The 20,290-nt window shown below is 40.9% G+C and overlaps 1 protein-coding gene across 1 annotated transcript in view; it reads left to right on the forward strand.

The window, feature by feature from the left end:
* Positions 1 to 8,971: 8,971 nt before the first annotated feature.
* USP32 (ubiquitin specific peptidase 32) overlaps positions 8,972 to 20,290 on the forward strand; it is a 203,933-nt gene continuing 192,614 nt past the window's right edge. The window contains exon 1 of the mRNA XM_070772603.1: positions 8,972 to 9,208. Within this exon, the coding sequence (XP_070628704.1) occupies positions 9,151 to 9,208 (58 nt within the window). The 5' untranslated portion in view covers positions 8,972 to 9,150. The remainder of the gene's footprint in view (positions 9,209 to 20,290) is intronic.

Genomic DNA, 20,290 nt, shown 5'->3' on the forward strand with positions numbered 1-20,290 from the left:
AAAATATTCAACTTTGGTTCCCTAAGATTTAGCACAGTCCCTTGCACAAGAAAAATGCTTAATGTGGAAATGAATTATTAGCAGCATTCATATCAAATGATGGGGCAGTGGGAAAATGTTAGCTAGGCAACAGTGAGGGACTTGTCAACTTCCTGTTTTTCTATATGAATTTCCTTCCTCTTTCAAAGAAATCCAGATTTGATTCTGCCTCCTGCCATGGGGTGAGGGTGGGGGGGCAGTAATTAAACACAATTACCAAAAAAACTTTTGACCAAATACTATTGTATAGCTTTCCAACCCTTTTGGAAGAAAATATTGGGACTTGTTTTTAATGATATTAATTGTTGGATCAGTAACACCAAGCAAAGATTTTACCTAAACCTACAATCACAACTCATGTACTGGTTAGCTAGCTTCACCTCCTAGTTCCTTTTAAGACTCCAGTGATTTACTCCATCCTCACTTCCACTGTGAATTCCTATGGAGTTTTCAAATTAAACCACAATTGTGTATGTGTGTGCTCAGTTGCTAAGTCGTGTCCAACTCTTTACAACCCCATAGATTGTCGCCCACCAGGCCCCTCTGTCCATGGAAATTCCCAGGCAAGAATACTGGCGTGGACTGCCATCTTCTCCAGGGGAATCTTCCTGACCTAGGGATCAAACCTGCATCTCCTGCTTGGCAGGTGGATTCTTTACCACTGACCCACCAGGGAAGCTCTATATCACAATTATTAGCCATTAAATATCTAAATGTAGGCAGGCAGATCCCTGTATCAGAATTTTTAAAGATATATATTTATTTATATATTTGGCTGCACCAGGTCTTAGTTGCGGCACTTGGAATCTTTCCTCTTCATTACGGCATATGTAATCTTTAGTTGCAGCATGCAGGATCTTTAGTTTGGGTACGCAAACTCTTAGTTGCGGCATGTGGTATCAAGTACCCTGACCAGGGATTGAACCTGGGCCCCTTGCACTGGGAGTGTGGTGTCTTAGCCCCTGGACCACCAGGGAAGTCCCTCTATACCAGAATTTTTGATAACTAGATTTTATTTTTTTAAGCAGTTTTAGGTTCACAGCAAAATTGAGCAGAAGGTACAGAGACTTCCCACTTGCCCCTGTCCCAAAAATGCATAGCCTCCCCATCAAAATGATAGTTACCAATGGAAAGGAAGCCCCAAGAGATGTCAGACAATTAGACAAACAGCAGACTGGGAGTTCACTAAAAGGTGGGAAATAGAATAGAAGCATTGTGTTAATTAGCCAGGTGAGAAAAAAAAACACAAAACTCAGCCTGAACTAAAAATAAAAACAGATTTGAGCTGGCAAGAGATTGTATATTTCAAGAGACAATAAGATAATAGAATTTAAGATCTGAAAAAAAGCCTGACTGAGTTTAAATCACTCATCTACTAGATGAAGAAATCAAAGGTCAGAGGTACCTTTGGTATTTCTCAGATATCTAAGAAAGCATATTAGACTGATAAGCTGGACTTTGGATGACTTGACAAAGCTATTTAGAACCTAGAAATTGAAATAAGATATATCCTATCTGTTCAGAGCTGGATTCTGTATTATTCTATGTTTTCATTGCTGAGTGGAATTCAATTAATGGCTTAATCTCAAACTTGTAGTTTCTATTATGCTGGAAAAGGCTGGGCTAAGAGTACAATGGAGTTGCCATAATATAAAGAATAAGAAGATCAGAAAGACTACAAAGAAGCTGTTTGATTTTTCAGTAGCTAATAAGAAAAAGCAGCCTTTTGGGTGACTGGTGGTCCTTGCATGAGACCTATTTCCTAACTGATATAAATTATTAATGAAAAAAAACACACAAGTACAACTTCATTGCAGTTGGACTGGAGGAAAACAATAGAGGAGCACTATCAAGTGTAAACACTTACAGAGGCTCAGTGAGTAACATGAAATGTTTGCCCAGCGTGGATTGTGGTAAGACTGAAAAGAGAACTTCTAAAGTAGGTCTAAGTTAAAGGTCCTCACTAAACATTTTCTTTCCCATTCTTAGTTTCAGCTTAGGTATCTGAAGAGTTGGAAGCCCTTAGGGGAAGGCCCTGTAGAAATCTTGACAATTTTAGGCATCTTTTTAAGAATGTTAAGTAGGAAAGAGAAACATCTCTAACTGCTGAGCAGAGAATGATATCTCTTTAGTCATTCTTCAAATATTTTGTCCAGGTTTAAAATGAGAGTGAATTTCATGTCTACAAAAGCAGCAATTCAATTCTTTGTTCCTTGGCTTTGTAATAGGTAAATGATAATAACAAAAATCAGCTTAAACTGATATTAATGTTAAAAGGATGAGGGGAAATTGACTTTCTCAGATAATCTTGATTAGAATATAATTTTTTTTTAGTTTTTGTTTTTTAAATTAGAATGTAAATTGATCCAACTTTTTTTCATTTTAAGAATTTAAGTGAAATAATATATACACCACCTACCCTTCGGGGACTTCTCTTGTGGCTCAATTGGTAAAGAATCCACCTGCAATGTGGAAGACCTGGCTTTGATCCCTGGGTTGGAAAGATCCCCTGGAAAAGGGAAAAGCTACTGACTCTAGGATTCTGGCCTGGAGAATTCCATGGACTGTATAGTCCATGGGGTTGCAAAGAGTTGGACATGACTGAGTGACTTTCACCTTCACTTACCCTTTACCATCATCACCAATTTAAGTGCATGTTTCTGAAGAATCAGATATATTCTCCTTCTCACAGAGCACCACCATCCCAAGTTTGTGTCTTGTAAGACCAAAATTCCACAACCATGAAAGTCTCACTCCCCATTCCCTCCCACAGCCCCTGACACTGATGTCCACTTTGGTCCATGAGTTGTCAACCCCAGGATCCCCACTGGAGTGGAATCCTACAGTGCTTGCTGATGGGTTGTTTTGGAGGAGTTGAGTTTCAGTTTGAATCTCTTCCTATTTCCATCTGAAGAATCTGAATTTAGGGAGAGAATGTATGAAGAAGTGGGTGTACAAGGGACTGGGTGTCTGGGGCACAGATGAGCTAGGACCTGACCAGCTGCCTCATGGGCCCTCCTGTCCCATTTCTTGGCTTGCCTCATCTGCTTGCTCTAACTTTTTAGGCAGGCAACCTGGCAACATCTATTAAAACTTAAAGAAGGCCTTCTTCAATGAACAATGCATAAAAAATAGAGGAAAACAACAGAAGGGGAAAGACTAGAGCTCTCTTCAGGAAAATTGGAAATATCAAGGGAACATTTCGCCCAAAGATGGGCACAATAAAGGACATAAATGGTAGAGACCTAGTAGATGAAGAAGAAATCAAGAACAGATGGAAAGAATACATGGAGGAACTGTACCAAAAAGATCTTAATGAACTGGATAACTATGATGGTGTGGTCAGTCACCCAGAGCCAGACATTCTGGAGGCGGAAGTCAAGTGGGCAGGCCCACTGCTGTGAACAAAGTTTTTGGATGTAATGGAATTCCAGTAGAGCTATTCAAAACCCTAAAAGATAATGCTATCAAAGTGTTGCACTCATTATGTCAGCAAATCTGGAAGACCCAGCAGTGACCAAGGACTGGACAACGTCAATCCTCATCCCAATTCCCAAGAAGGGTATTACTAAAGAATGTTCAAACCATTGGACAATTGCACTCATCTCCCATGATACTAAGGTCATGCTTAAAATCTTGCATGCTAGGTTTCAGCATTACGTGAACCAAGAACTTCCAGATGTCCAAGCTGGGTTTAGAAAAGGCAGAGGAACCAGAGATCTAGTCACTGGATCATAGAGAAAGCTAGGGAATTCCAGAAAACATCTACCTCTGTTTCATCAACTATGCTAAAGCCTTTGACTGCGTGGATCATAACAAACTGTGGAAACTCTTATAGCAAACTCTTAAAGAGATGGGAATACCAGACCATCTTACCTGTCTCCTGAGAAACCTTATGCAGGTCAAGAAGCAACATTTAGAACCCTGTACGGAATAATTAATTGGTTCAGGATTGGGAAAGGAGTATGACAGGGCTGTCTGTTGTCACCCTGTTTATTTAACCTATACACTGAGCACATCATGAGAAATTCCTGGGTGGATGAGTTACAAGCTAGAATCAAGATAGGCAGGAGAAACATCAACAACCTCAGACATGTGGATGATATCACTCTAATGGCAGAAAGGGAAGAGGAACTAAAGAATCTCTTGATAAGGGTGAAAGAGGAGAGTGAGAAAGCTGGATTAAAACTATATATTAAAAAACTAAGATCATGGCATCTGGCCCCATTACTTCATGGCAAATAGAAGGGGAAAAGCTAGAAGAAGTGACAGATTTCCTCTTCTTGGATTCTAAAATCACTGCAGCTGGTGACTGTAGCCATGAAATCAGAAGAAGATTCCTTCTTGGCAGGAAAACTATGACAAATCTAGACAGCGTGTTGAAAAGCAGAGACGTTACTCTGCTGACAAAGGTCCATATAGTCAAGGCTATGGTCTTCCCAGTGGTCACGTATGGTTGTGAGAGCTGGACCATAAAGAAAGCAGAGCACCAAATAATTGATGCCTTTGAACTGTGGTGCTGCAGAAGACACCTGAGAGTCCCTTGGACAGCAAGGAGATCAAACCAGTCAATCTTAAAGGAAATCAACCCTGAACATTCATTGGAAGGACTGATGCTGAAGCTCCAGTATTTTGGTCACCTGATGCAAACAGCCAACTCATTGGAAAGTCCCTGATGCTGGGAAAGATTAAGGGCGGAAAAGAGGAGAGGGCATCAGAGGACGAGATGGCTGGATGGGATCACTGATGCAGTGGACATGAACTTGGGAAAACTTCGGAATATGGTGAGGGACAGGGCAGCCTGGCATGCTGCAGTCCATGGGATCACAAAGAGTCTGCCATGACTGGGTAACTAACAAAACAACAATTAAAACTTAAAAGGTTCATATTCATTCTCTGCCATTGCATTTCTGGGAATTCCATCTACACATACACTGACACATGTAAAAAGGTATATATTTACTAGGGTGTTTATTGTAACAGTACTTGTAATATTGAAACACTCGAAACAATCTAATGTTCATCAATAGGTAATTGGTTAATTATACATTAAATACACAAAATTGGCATCTTTAAAAAGATTAAGATAGAGCTGCATTCTGAGATAAAAAAAAGTCTGGAATATTCAGTTGAGTGAAAAAAGAAACTTCAGATCAATATGTAGACTATAAATAATATGTGTAAAAATAAAGGGAGTGTAGATGCAAATGTTATATGCATGAAAAATATGGTGGGTGTAGTCCCAGAAAACTGGAAAGATTACACACTTCTCCTGTGAAACAGTGAGTGTGACCTTTTGCTTTAGATATACTTTTGTACTGATAGAAATTTTTTTTTTACAATGACTGATAGTACTTTCATTGAAAATAGCTTAGGGACTTCTCTGGCAGTCCAGTAGTTAAGACTCGGTGCTCCTAATGCAGGGGTCGCAGGTTTGATCCCTGGTTGGCGGGGAAACGAAGATCCTCCAGGCCCGGAAGCATGTGGCCAGGAAAAAAATTTTTTTAAAGGTTAACTGCTTTACATAGAAGTATAATACAAGTAGGGAATTCCCTGGCTGTCCAGTGGTTAGGATTTGGTGCTTTCACTGCTGTAACCCCAAAGAACTAAGATCTTGCAAGCTGTGAGGAGGAGCCCCCCCAAAATACACACACACACACACACACACACACACACACACACACACACACACAATCACAATCTCCTACTGTGTCACCACGGGTAACAAGTCCCTAATTCTTTTAATTTTAAAATTTTTATTTAATTTGTCTGCACCAGGTTTTAGTTGCAGCATGTGGGATCAGGTTCCCTGACCAGGGATTCAACCCAGGGCCCTTGCATTGGACCACCAGGGAAGGCTAAGTCCCTAATTCTGGAAAATCAATTCTCTTATTGTGCAGTCATATTTCATACAGTGTGGGCCTCACTTTGTGGTAATCCAGTTAAACATAAGTCAGGTGCTGCTCCACCCTTTATTATACTGACCTCCTTGTCTGTGACTTATACTTCTTTGGAAATTACTAGAATGACTCTGCCCTATTTCTGTGCCAATTTTCTGGGAGTATAATCTGAGGAACACTGTCATTTAGATTCCCCAACTGGAAGAATAAATTACATACCAATCTCCCATGCATCTTCCTTTGGTTAACTCTTTCACAGACATATAATCATAGGTAAAGCAATGGTTCCTCAAGCGCCATCTAATGCTTAAAGTCAGGGGGCTGGCCAACTCTTCAGTGGATTAAGTGAAAGATAATGAAACAGAAGAAACTAAATGATTAATACAATTCTTTTCACCATGACAGGTAGACTTTAGATTTTCTACACCATCAAACTTAAGTGCTATATCAATTTTAAGATATAATAGAGGTTATGTTTAACATCTGACTGCCTGAGACGGTGTAATACAAACCAAAGAAAGAAAATAAAGTGAAGTCGCTCAGTCGTGTCCGACTCTTTGTGACCCCATGGACTGTAGCCTACCAGGCTCTTCCATCCATGGGATTTTCCAGGAGTGGGTTGCCATTTCCTTCTCCAGGAGATCTTCCCAACCCAGGGATTAAACCCAGGTCTCCCTCATTGTAGGCAGACGCTTTACCGTCTGAGCCACTAGGGAAACCTAATACAAACCAAAAGGCAGGTTTTAATCCCAGTTTAACAGTCTATGGGGTTGCACAGAGTTGGACACAACTGAAGCAACTTAGCAGTAACATTTAAAATTCCCATCAGAAATAACTATCTGCTTCACTGCCTTCAATAATACGTTTAAATGACCTTAAACAACGGAGAAATAGTATTTCCTAGTTTTCTCTCTCAACCCATAATTTTGAGTACTACCTAATCCATGGTAAACCCTGTGATGAAGTGAAAATTTTTATGACCCTAGGGGAAGCTGGGCCTAAACCCAAGGAAGAAATCTTAAAAGTTCCTGTGTATTAGTACTGCTCTAAATCTTTCTTTATGTAGTTTATAGTCTATTCTTTCCTGAGTATTTTATAATAATTTACTATTTCATGAGATAGATTAATTCCAACCCAATCCCACCTTTCAAGTGGGGCAAGTACTAAAAAGAGATAAAACAATTTGCTTCCAGTTCTACTGTAAATCAAGTGGGTAGATAATCACCCAGGGCTGTCCTTTCTACAGCAAGGTCGCCTTTAGGTACTGATTATTTAGGACAGTAATAAAGCCAAGGTATGTTGTAATTAAACTCTTGAGGGTCTTTTCTCCCACAGCTGAGCCCTTTCTTAAGAGTCACTTCCCATTAATAATGAAAATCTACCGCAGGCTGAAGATGACTGAGTTGTTTTGTCTGAAAACCTGCGTTTGAGCCGAACTAATCACCTGGAAATTAAAGGCTTTGAAGTACATTCCCAACCCCCTTATTCATGGCCTTTTAGTAGTGAAGCTAATCTGAGGCCTTAAAATTAACTACCTTACAGTGAACTGGAAAGGGCAGCACTGTGACTAATGCCAGGCTGCTGATCTGGTCTGCCAGGAAAGATGAGTAGAGTTATTACCTTCTCTCTCTAGCAGGGCATATTATAATCTGTTGACTTTAGGAACTAAAATCCTTTTGCTGTTCCTGAATTATGTATCACCTTAAATCTAATCTAATTCAAATGATTATTTTTCAAACAAATGTGTTTTCGTATACAGACAAACTGAATTAAAAAAAGCAAGGAACTGAATTTATTCCATTGTAGGCATATACTATATTTACTTATTCATCTGTCCAGTTGATGAGACACTTGCATTGCTTCTACCTTTTGCTTATTTTGAACAATGTTCTATAAACACGGAGATATGAGTATCTGTTCCTGTCCGGGTTTTCAATTCTTTTGGGTATATAATCACAACTGGAAGTGCTGGATCACACGGTAAACCTGGGAAATTCTGCTACTGTGCTGCAAAGTGGACAGATCCTGAGGACACTATGCTAAATGAAATAAACCAATCACAAAAAGGGAAATACTGTGTGATTCTGCTCTTGAGATATTTAAAAATGATTAGCATGGCAAATTTATATTTTAACATAATTTAAAAATAATAAAGAAAAGCCCAAGGAACTCTCTTATTAGTCTTGTAACGCTCACATTTCTGGTGGGGAGCAACTCTAGCAGATAAGCTAAGCTTTTGCACTACAGCTTCCACTGGCTGTAATAGAGGGAGGCGCAGAGCAGGACGCGCCCAGGGGCAAATTGCCTCGGCGTAAGTGAAAGAAAAACCGGCGTCAAAGGGTCTGGGAATGGGATACAGCTAAAAGGAAGATGTTCTAAATTTTGTCACAAGATTCACTTTCCTTAATCACTCCACTAGGATGGAGAATTCTCTAGTGAAACCCTTAAGTCTCCTTTCCTTTCACAACTTACTTCCTAATCAAAAATGTCCTTAACGTCTGGAATGCCTCTTCTGCCCGTTCCTCTCACGAACCGCACCCGTTTCTGTCTCTCACAAACCGCACCCCTCGGACCCCGGCTCCCTAAGATTCCATTTATCTTTCAAGACGGCTCTGGGCCACAGTCAGACCAACCGTCAAGGGTTACGACCCCGCCCAGCGAGTACCACATCTTGTGGGCGGGAGGACGGCCTCAAGCGCCCCGGAAGTCACCAGTCCTCAGGCGGGCGGAGGCCCCAGGGCCTTGCGGCTTCGGATTGGCCGGAAGGTGGCGATGATGCATTACGCGCAGGGTCTGATCCCGCCCCTACGCCCTGCGCGCGGCAAGCGTGAGGCGGGGCGGAGTGGGTGGCCCCTGGCGGCCATTACCCGGAACAATCCCCGGCCTCGGGTCAGCTGACCCTCGGCGGGGCAGGCGGGAGGGAGGGGGCGGGAAGAGGGCGTGAGGAGGGAAGGGAGGGGAGGGGAGGAGAGAGAAGGGCGGAGTAAGAGGGAGGGGAAGGGGGCGGGGTGGGAGCGGGTCACGTGATTCGGCATGGAGGTGGTGGCGGCGGCCGGGAGGAGCCGCCGGGGCAGGAGCCGCACTTGTTAGTGTTGGGGGAGGTGGGGACCGGGGGACGCAGACACCGTCAGCCAGGGACGCCGAGGAGAAGGCGGGAGGGGGGTGGGGGCGAGAGCGGGCTCCGACCCCCGGCCGAGGGGATGAAGGGAGCATGGGCGCCAAGGAGTCACGGATCGGATTCCTCAGCTACGAGGAGGCGCTGAGGAGAGGTGAGGGGGGGAGGGGTCTGGGCGAGCTGCCGGGGAGGCCGGCGACGGGCCGCCCGGAGGGTGGGTGACCGGGAAGGGGAGGGGAGCTTGAGGGCGTGGGGCGCCTGAGGCGGAAGGGAAAGGAGGCCACGATGGGGATTTTTGCGGGGGAGCAGGGTCGGGTGGGAGCAGTGTTTGGGGATTGAGATCGTGTGGACGGGGGCGAAGCTTTCCCAGAGAAAGGGGTGTCAGGCGCTGGCAGGGCGCTGACCGTGCTCTCTGGTGGCGTTGTTCTGGATGTGTCCAGGGAAGTCCTCCTCCCCTTTTTCCTTGGGTGGCACCAGCCCTTTCCAGCCCCCCTTATCCTTTACTGCCATTTTCTCCTATCACTCGTTCATAAACCCTCCAGCGACATCCTAACCTCGTACCTGACAGCCCTGGCTGGAAGGCAGGGGGAAGGCGGCTGCAGTGCTCTCTGTTCGCTAGCAGAAGCCCCTTCCAGTTGTGTGCCGTCTCTGCCGTTTCCAAGGGCTTTTTGCCAGTCTCTTGGGGGGCTGTCACCATCCACTGCCTGCCACCCCCTCACCCTTTGAGCGGCTGACTTTGATGAGAACGACCTGAAATTGAGTTGTGTTTGAGGTGAGATGAGACTGGACAGCTGGTGTTGCCACAAGACCTTGTCTTCGGTTTCATCGCCTCAGACATTGGTCAGAACCTTTCATTACACTTGATCCCCCCTGTTCGCTTCCCCTCCCTCCCCATAAAATGGCATTCGGAAATCCAGCATTCTGATATTGTGTTATAGCTCCCTTTAGAGACCGGCCTTCTTGCTGCCAGTTCTAGCCTGCTGCTTATTGGCTCTGATGCACAGTATGTTGTTAACAGCCCCAACCCCCTACCACTTAATCTGATACCACTGTCCATGATCACTAAAGCACACGCTAACTGGAAGTGTCTATTGCTCAGTTTATGGCCGGAATGTGACTTAATTTTTCATGACTGGGATTTGAGAGAGAGAAAGAGTGTGTGTGTGTGTGTGTGCGCGCGCGCGCGCACGTTTGCGCTTGTATTTCTTGTTAAAAAGTAAAAAAAAAAAACATTAAGCAGCTTAGGTGTTAGGCATTATTGTTAACAGGTTTCTAAGTCAAGAAAAGTCAAGAAACCAACCATGCTCCAGGTGATGGTATTAGTAGCTGCAGAAAAAAACTAGATTACAAGACAGGCATTCAATATGAGAATTTAGTAGCAAACTCTTGTTCCTATGTTGGAAGGAAAGGGCAAGTTCGTTGGGCCATCACCTGAAATTACATACAGAATTTTGATATATTCTTGGGAAATGACCAGAATAACAAAAATAACACCTTTTAGGTCTTTTTTCACCCTGTGAAACAGTATACTGATTGTTCTTATGGGCAATCTTGCTTGAACTTTTTTCCCTGCTTCAATATGAGAAAAATTCCAAATTCTTGATGTGTTTCCAGCTCTAGTAGGCTAGTCATTTCCGGGATGCTGTTGAGCCTGACAGGTCTGGCCTCAATTAGGCAATGGCTTACATGGCATGAAAGAGGACTTCAGTCAAACTGATTTCCAGCTTTAAGGTTTAGAGGTGTTTCAGTTTGAGGGTGATTTAGCTCACATTAAGGAATTCTGAAATTGAACTTTTATCTAACTCTAGCCGCATATAAAGTAAGATTCTACCATTGTAAATATAAAGGAAATTAACAGTTGGTGTATTTTAAACTGATTTGACTGAAGGTCTTTGTTCAATTTGTTAGACAGTGTCTGCTTGTTGAATTTTAAAACGTATCTTTGAAGAGGTAGCAAAATATTTGTTAAAATCTTATTAAATTTGTTTGAATTTATGTTTTATCATTTTTGCTTGCAGTGAAAAATTAAGGCAAGAAAGAGAAGCAAGCTGTTGATTAAACAGCATTTCTAAATGTAAACCAGGAGCTTTTTTTTTAAAACAACTTTTTATTTTGTATTATGGTATAGCCGATTAACAGTGTTAATTGTGAAAGTGATAGCTTCAGGCGAACAGGGAAAAGACTCAGCCATACATACGCCTATATCCATTCTCCCCCAAACTCCCCTCCCATCTAGGCTGCCACATAACATTGAGAAGAGATGAGCTTTTTAAATAAATAAAAATAAATAAAGTGGGTAATTCTTTTGATTATGATACTGTTTGTTAAATGTCAGACTTTGATACAGAATTTTTTTAGTAAGCTTGTAGAAGGAATTTATAAAGTTTTTGATAAAGCTAGAAAATAGTTTGAGAACTTTTTTGAGGCATGTGAATAATCTAAATAGGTACTAAACTTATATTTGTTAGTCTTAGCTGCTTGCTTATATTGTATAAGGTGAATGGGGAGGGTGAAGGACAAACAAGTAAAAAGCTAACTTGACAAACTACTGAAATACCTACTTGCTTGGCTTTACTTAAAAGTAGTGAGCCCTAAATAATGCCTAACCATAATTAGGTGGTATTAAAAAAAAAGGTCAAGTACGTATTGCCACCTTCAAATATGGAGTTACGGGCTGTTTATCTTGCAGAATGGGGCCTTGGAAATGTGGTGTTATGTTAACGACAGATAACACCTACTGGACCTGAGTGAAAGGGCAGTCTAGTGACTTCTTGTTTACGTTTCAGAAGCTCTCGAAATTAGAAGATTGCTTTTGGATACTATTTTAGCTACACTGTATATCAGCCTAATAAAAATTAATAATTTCCTTAAAGTATACTTTAATCTTTCTTTTTTCAAAGGAGATGTATTAGTGGTAGCTTTTATTTTTGGCTTGTATCTCTATTTTTCTTAAATAGAACACAAGCTTTCCCTTGAAGGCTTGACTCTAGTTAAATTGCATATATTATCTAAAGTATAATATACTTACTATATTTTATGGATAGTGAAAATTTTAGCAGATAAGTTCTGCATCTCTTTACCTCAGTTCTTTATTGCATTAAGTTTGAGGCCGTGTATTCCTAAAAATGTATTCTAAATGCTTGGAGCATAGCATTAAAAAAAAAAAAAAAAAGGAAGGAGTTGCAGTTTAGAGCATTTAAGAACTCAGAATATCTTCTCCAGTTTTTTAATTCTTTTTTCATGCTCCTCCTTTCCTTGCATCATTCTGGAAACAGAATTATAAGGCTTTTTTTTTTTTAAGTAAGAATTGGCTAAATTAAAATTGTCCTTAAGTGAAGTTGCTCAGTCGTGCCCGACTCTTTGCAACCCCATGGACTGTAGCCTACCAGGCTCCTCTGTCCATGGGATTTTCCAGGCAATAGTACTGGAGTGGATTGCCATTTCCTTCTCCAGGGCATCTTCGAAGCCGGGTCTCCCGCATTGTAGACAGACCCTTTACCATCTGAGCCACCTTAGCTTTTAAATTGTGGTAATACAATACAGTGGGTAAATTTCTTCCAATCCTTTTCTTTGAGTAGAATTTGGCAGTTATATTAGACTAAGCAGCTAGGTGATGTCAGAAAATTTTGTTGTGGATTCATGTTTTGAAGTGTCTCTTTGCTCATACATTCAGCAACCTTTTACTGAGCATTGTCTACTTAGACATTGAAGGAACAGAGATGACTGAGACCCCCTCTCTCATAACCTGTGTCAGTGCTCTCCACTGAAATATACAGTATATACTTCAAAGTGTATGTAGGACTAGCCATGGGAGGTGGGAATAAAATATTAGGATTTCTATTTTAAGATTCTTTTTTTGTGTTTATTTGATAATGGGCATAATAACTTCTAAATGTTTTATGTATTAAATTTATAAATAATGAACACACAATATATTAAGTGCTACAGTACTATAGAAGGGAGTGCTGTGGGAGTGCAAAGTGTGTGGGAGTATTTGGTGACCTGGAGGTGCCCTGCCACCATACTCATTTCATAGTATGTGCTCAATAATTGTTTGTTAAAGAATTTAGCACTTAAAGGTCATTGTGTTTGCTAGTGAAATAATTAAGCATGTAATAGTTGAAGATTGCAAAGCTTCCCATTTTTCTTACCCATCAACCCTAATGTGCTCTAAGACATTGACTCTTCAACCAAAATTTTATCCTCCATGTTTTATAGTATTAATATTAAATTTTCATTAGTATTATACTAACCCTGATGTGATGTTAGCTGGTTTAGTGTAACATACCATTGTGCAAATGGAAATTGAATTTCACAGTTGGTACTTTCTGGGATGCACTGTTCTCTTTTATTAAGACACCAATTTGCCTTCATCGGTATTTGCTAAGTTTACCAGTGAACTCTCTAGCATTAGTGTGGAATGGTAGGTCTAGCCTTTTGCAAGTATGCCTCATCAACTGTTATTATATGTAAAGGAGAAAAACAGAGCAGTTTAAAAAAAAAAAATTTATTTGGCTGTACCAGGTCTTAGTTGCAGTGTGTGCACTCTAGATCAGTATGTGGGCTCTAGATCCCTGACCAGGGACTGAACCTACCCGCCTGCATTGGGGGCTTCCCTGGTGGCTCAGATGCTAAAGAATCCGCCTGCAAGGTTGGAGACCTGGGTTCAATCACTGGGTTGGGAAGATCCCCTGGAGGAGGGCGTGGCAACCTACTCCCATATTCTTGCCTGGAGAATCCCCATGGACAGAGGAGCCTGGTGGGCTACAGTCCATGGGGTCGCACCCCTGCATTGGGAGCATGGAGTCTTAGTCACTGGATTAGTTTGCTTATATGTAGTCACCTAAGTAGTTACAAAGATACTGTTCTTCATAATCTCCAGTTTGACACTCCATATGGAGTGTCAGTGACAAAGAGGAGATAAATACACCAGTGAACCCTGGATTTGGGGGGGATGAGCAGAATGAGGTGACATCACTTGACTGTTAACGGCCTCCCCATTTACCAAACTGGACAGCTGTTGTTTGTTTTTTCTTGTTCATTGTTTGCCTTTGTGCTCGGTTAGTGAGACTTCACAGTGACAGCATTCAGGGTTGCCTTCCAGAAAGATGTGTAAGTTCCTTAGAGTTGGGAATATTGTGACCAGCCTATAGCCAGGTGTTCTCTCAGGAGACAGGGAAGGTTTTTGGCCCTTGATTTTATGATAGGTCACTGGAAGAGTTAGGAACGTGAATATTTTTGTTGCTGTGGCTGTAGAAAATCTGTTTTTGGAACACTGGAGTTTAATGATGAGAGTTTAAACTCCATTGTTAGCCAGCTGCAGAGGTGGAGAGATTTTTATTTGTGAATTAAAAGTTGGTGGTTTGATAGTGGTACTGAGAAGGCTAAGATGTTCTTTTTTTTAAATTATATCTTAACATTAAAAAAAAATTACATTGGAGTATAGTTGATTTATAATGTTGTCTTAGTTTCCAGTGAACAGCAAAGTGATTCAGTATTCATGTATACATATATCTATCTATTCTTTTTCAGATTCCTATCCCATTTAGATTATTACAGGAAATTGAGTAGAGTTCTCTGTGCTATACAGTAGATCTTTGTTGATGACAGTCTTTCCAAACCGTTTCCAGAAAGCGTGGCTTCTCTTTTCAGTGCTTGTTTATGCTTCCATTTTTACCTTTTGGGCTTCATGATATTTGTGTTTAAATTGGGCCACCCACTCAGCCTCTTTCCTTTCTTTTACTAAGAAAGAGCTCTTGGAGGTCGGAGGTAGATAGTTGATTACTGACCCCCAAACCTGACAAAACTAGCTTTATGATATTTACTGTTAAAGTCAGAGGCCTTCTGTTAGAAGATCCATCTATTGAAAGATGAAGGCCTTCCCTTGTCACCCATTTTTATTAGGAATTTAATATTAATATAAGGCTCTCTTGAGAAATCCCATGTTTATCACTATCCTATGAACAAGGTTCAGGAAAATTGATGGTGGTTGGAGTATTAGGAGCAAAACTGTGAGGTGTTACAGAGGAAGTTCTCCTTCTGTTTCATTTCTATAAAGTTAGATTGTGTTAACATCTTACCCCTTGCAGAAAAAAGCTTTTAAGGTCTGCTGTGGTGTCTTACCTTTTCGTCATAACTTGTAAAAGAGTCTAGAGAGATTGCATTGTGAGAAGGACTCTTGTATCAAGCTAGGCCTCTCCTAGTCTTCCATGTGACAGTAAGTGGCACCACTATTCCAACACAGTTCCTAAAGCCAAAAATCGATAGACACCCTCCCTTCTTCTCTTTCACCATCTGACCTATCCTCTTATCCCCAGTTTGTTGTCTAGTCCCGTCTGTTAGCGTCTGCTCATCTTCGCCGCCACTTCTCAGTTGCCGTCATCTCTTGCTAGTTCATGAGGTTTCCTAGTTTTACATAGCAGCCAGTGTAATCATAAAATTCAGATGGGATCCTGTCATCCCTTTCCTGTCAACCTGTTTTCCTCTCCGCCTGGAAAAACTGTTTACAAATTTTCCCATGTCTGACTCATTTTTCACACCTGAAGTCCCAGCTCTGATTGCCTCAGATCGGCCTTCTCGTATCCTCTTTCATGATACTTACACTTACTTACATGATACTTAGACTTACATGATACTTACACTTCTGTCATTGTTGCACTGTTCTGCATAGTTCACAACTTGTGATTGTTACATTTATTGTCAGTCATGATGCTGCATTCCCAGTACCAAGATAAGTTCAGTACCTGGTGTATTTTGTGCTTAGCAAATATTGCATGATTGGGTGAATATATAAATGATGTAGAGATTTGGAGAACCACATAATGTTTGTGGAGGGTAAAGTGTTAAGTGCTGACAGGGATGAGTATGCTGAGCAATATATCCATCCCAGAATTTCTTTTCCTTTCATCAACTTTGAAAAAAATGGCTAAAGGTTTTGAATCGTAGTTAAAAACATGGGATCCTTAAAAGTAATACATAGTTTAGTGTGTTTAGTTCAGGTATTTAATCTAATAATGTACATTCCTGAGTAGTCATTGAGAGACTAGAATGGCAGTCAGTACTGTGTTTATGAACGCTTAAGAATGTCTTTTAGTAATACATAGTATTTGGTAATTTTGTTCATGAAGTGATTTTTTGGGAAGAGATTTATTTATTTTCAATTTGTTTTTATACATTGATATTCATATATTTTTCATCCATAATGACAAGTATCATTCTATTGCTGGATATGAGATTAGAGTTGGAAACTTAAATGCTTCAAGTGTTGTATAGAGTTACTTCGGAAGCCAAGAATAAAATTCACATCAACATATAGAGCATTCTCACTGGTTGTAAATAATCCAAATGATTTAAAACTAAATTTTATGAATAGCTTTAAAAAAAAAATTAAGCTTATTTTTCGTACACTCCACAGCTAATGCCTTTCTTTCTCTTAGTCTTTTAGTTTTAATCTTTATCACAATGATACACACACATAATTTAAAATCAAATTATTTTACAGGGCTTGTTATGGAAACAATAGTAGTTATTCTCTCCCAGTTTTCATCCAGCCATCAGCCAATACTTTGAACACTTTAAATTTATTAATTTGGTCCTTATGTCTTGAAATAAAATGTTGAGGACTTGGCTTTTTTTTTTTTTAACACTGCTACCAGTCCCCAACACACACATATGTGCTCCTGTCCTCCCATTTTCTCTTCTTAGTGTGTGTATATTTTAATTTTGTTTAGAGATAGTTGTTAACTGTTTATATATTAGGCCTTTGTAAGTGCTCTTCTCAGCTAAGCTATTTAATGTACTATTAATAGGATTACTTTCCCTTTCCTGTACACTTTATTTCCTCTTAAATATTTCCTTATTAATTGCTTTTATTTGTGTAGGTTTCTATTTACTGTAATTCAACCCCCAGAGTTGCCACCAAATGTTAAATCTATTCCATATGTTAATAGACCTCAGATGTTCACTCAGTTCACCATATTAGAAAAAAACATTTCCTGGAGCCTTCTGGCCTGCTGCAGTCTGTACGTTTTGCCCTTGCACTTCCAGCCTAGCTGCTGTCCCGAGATCTCCTCTGCTGTCCTGTGTTGGATCCTGTTGTCTGTATACCTCCTTTCCTCTTTCTTGATTTACTCTTCCATTTTGGTGAGGCCATACCACACAGAGTGTGGCTTCTTGGTCTCTCAACCAGGGATTGAACCCGTGCCCCTCTGCAGTCAAAGCTTGGAGTCTTAACCACTGGACTGCCAGGGAAGGCCCTAAGCTGGTGCTTCCCTGAAAATTATTATTGTTTCTCTAGTCTTTAGTATCCGAGAGGCCTTCTGTGTTTTAATCAACCAATTATCTTGAAGTTCCTATTGAATAATCCTAACACTTAATCTCCAGTCACGTGGGTCTTAATTTAAGGCTCAGGGAAGATTCATTGCAGTAATCAGAGAGATACTGGGGTGGAAGGAAGACATTGCCCTAGAATGCAGTTTTCATGATCATATATGGTTTAGTGGTAAAGAACCCACCTGCCAATACAGGAGACATAAGAGATGTGAGTTCAATCCCTGGGTCAGGAAGATTCCCCTCAAGAAGAAAATGGCAACTCACTCTAGTATTCTTGCCTGGAAGATCCCATGGACAGGGGAGCCTGACATATCACAGTCCAAGCAATTGCAGAATCAGACACGACTTAGCAAATAAATGACAACATCCAGTCGCTCAGTTGTGTCCGACTCTTTGCGACCCCATGAATCGCAGCACGCCAGGCTTCCCTGTCCATCACCAACTCCCGGAGTTCACTCAGACTCACATCCATCGAGTCAGTGATGCCATCCAGCCATCTCATCCTCATCCCCTTCTCCTCCTGCCCCCAATCCCTCCCAGCATCAGGGTCTTTTCCAATGAGTCAACTCTTCATATGAGGTGGCCAAAGTACTGGAGTTTCAGCTTTAGCATCATTCCTTCCAAAGAACACCCAGGACTGATCTCCTTTAGAATGGACTGGTTGGATCTCCTTGCAGTCCAAGGGACTCTCAAGAGTCTTCTCCAACATCACAGTTCAAAAGCATCAATTCTTCAGCGCTCAGCCTTCTTCACAGTCCAACTCTCACATCCATACATGACCATAGGAAAAACCATAGCCTAGACTAGACAGATCTTTGTTGGCAAAGTAATGTCTCTGCTTTTTAATATGCTATCTAGGTTGGTCATAACTTTCCTTCCAAGGAGTAAGTGTCTTTTAATTTAATGGCTGCAGTCACCATCAGCAGTGATTTTGGAGCCCAAAAAAATAAAGTCTGACACTGTTTCCACTGTTTCCCCATCTATTTCCCATGAAGTGATGGGACTGGATGCCATGATCTTAGTTTTCTGAATGTTGAGCTTTAAGCCAACTTTTTCACTCTCCACTTTCACTTTCATCAAGAGGCTTTTGAGTTCCTCTTCACTTTCTGCCATAAGGGTGGTGTCATCTGCATATCTGAGGTTATTGATATTTCTCCTGGCAAACTTAATTCCAGCTTGTGCTTCTTCCAGCCCAGCGTTTCTCATGATGTACTCTGCATATAAGTTAAACAAGCAGGGTGACAATATACAGCCTTGACGTACTCCTTTTCCTATTTGGAACCAGTCTGTTGTTCCGTGTTCAGTTCTAATTGTTGCTTCCTGACCTGCATATAGGTTTCTCAAGAGGCAGGTCAGGTGGTCTGGTATTCCCATCTCTTTCAGAATTTTCCACAGTTTATTGTGATCCACACAGTCAAAGACTTGGCACAGTCAATAAAGCAGAAATAGATGTTTTTCTGGAACTCTTGCTTTTTCCACGATCCATCGGATGTTGGCAATTTGATCTCTGGTTCCTCTGCCTTTTCTAAAACCAGCTTGAACATCAGGAAGTTCACTGTTCATGTATTGCTGAAGCCTGGCTTGGAGAATTTTGAGCATTACTTTACTAGCGTGTGAGATGAGTGCAATTGTGCGGTAGTTGGAGCATTCTTTGACATTGCCTTTCTTTGGGATTGGAATGAAAACTGACCACTAGTACTAAGGTATAAAACTCCACAAGGGTGGGACATGTATGTTTTACTCACTGCTGTATCCCTAGCACTTACACAGGGCCTATCATATATTAGCTACTCAATATAGATTTGTTGTTTTTTTGTTTTTAAGAATTACTTACATATTTTTCATTGCACTGGGTCTTCAGTGCTGTGCTGGGCTTTCTCTAGTTGTGACGAGCAGGAGCTACTCTTCATTGTGGTGCACGAGCTTCTCCTTGCTGTGGCTTCTCTTGGGGAGCACAGGCTCTAGGCGCACAGGCTTCAGTAGTTGTAGCACTTGGGCTCAGTAGTTGTGGCACATGGGCTTAGTTGCTCTGTGGCATGTGGAATCTTCCCAGAGGGAAATTGAACCCCTGTGCCCTGCATTGGCAGGTGGATTCTTAGCCACTGTACTACCAGGGAAGTCCTCAATACATATTTGTTGAATGAGTGAATTGCATATCAAAGCATTCTTTTCTAAAAACTAGATTGAATTTTTAGAGGAAGATTGGTTTGAATATATGTGTGTGTGTGCCCAGAGGCCTAAAACTCATGTTTTCATATCTATAGTATATATGTATTTAAATGCATCTTTTACTTTTAAAAAATGGTTAGTTGTATTAGGCATGTTATTATGTCATTTTTGGCTCTGCTTTAAAGTTGGTTTTGGAATCTGTTGGTGAGCAGCTGTGGTGGGAAACTGTGATGGGTTTAGAACAGTTGTTGGATTAATAAATCTGGTTTAGAAATTCTTTAGTTTATGTAAGCATCTATAAATGAAGTCTTTCACTGTGTGGAATTTTATAGATCAGAAGTTATTCATTTTGTCAGATGTTGACTCGACCTCTTTAAAGCTGATTATGGAAGGACAAATTGCCTATTCTTTATAAGTTTGGAGGTGTAGTAAGGAGGAATTACCTAATGGTGGATCCATTTTATATTGTCATATCACTGGTACCATCTTAGAGATTCAAACAGAAGTTGATGTGTGATTACCAAGCAAATATATTTAAATTACAAAGAAATAAGACATCATCTGAATGAACACTTGGCAGTGAGTAACATCTCGTAGAAAAATGTTCCATTTTGATTGGAGCATATTTCTTATTTCAGTAGAGTGTAAAATTAAATGCAACTTCTTTTTCTATAGATCTGCTTTTATAATGCATATGTCTGCGATTTACCCATGGCCCCAGGCCAGAAACCTAGTC

This window comes from Bos indicus, chromosome 19, assembly GCF_029378745.1.
Source record: "Bos indicus isolate NIAB-ARS_2022 breed Sahiwal x Tharparkar chromosome 19, NIAB-ARS_B.indTharparkar_mat_pri_1.0, whole genome shotgun sequence".
Classification (NCBI taxonomy): Eukaryota; Metazoa; Chordata; class Mammalia; order Artiodactyla; family Bovidae; genus Bos; species Bos indicus.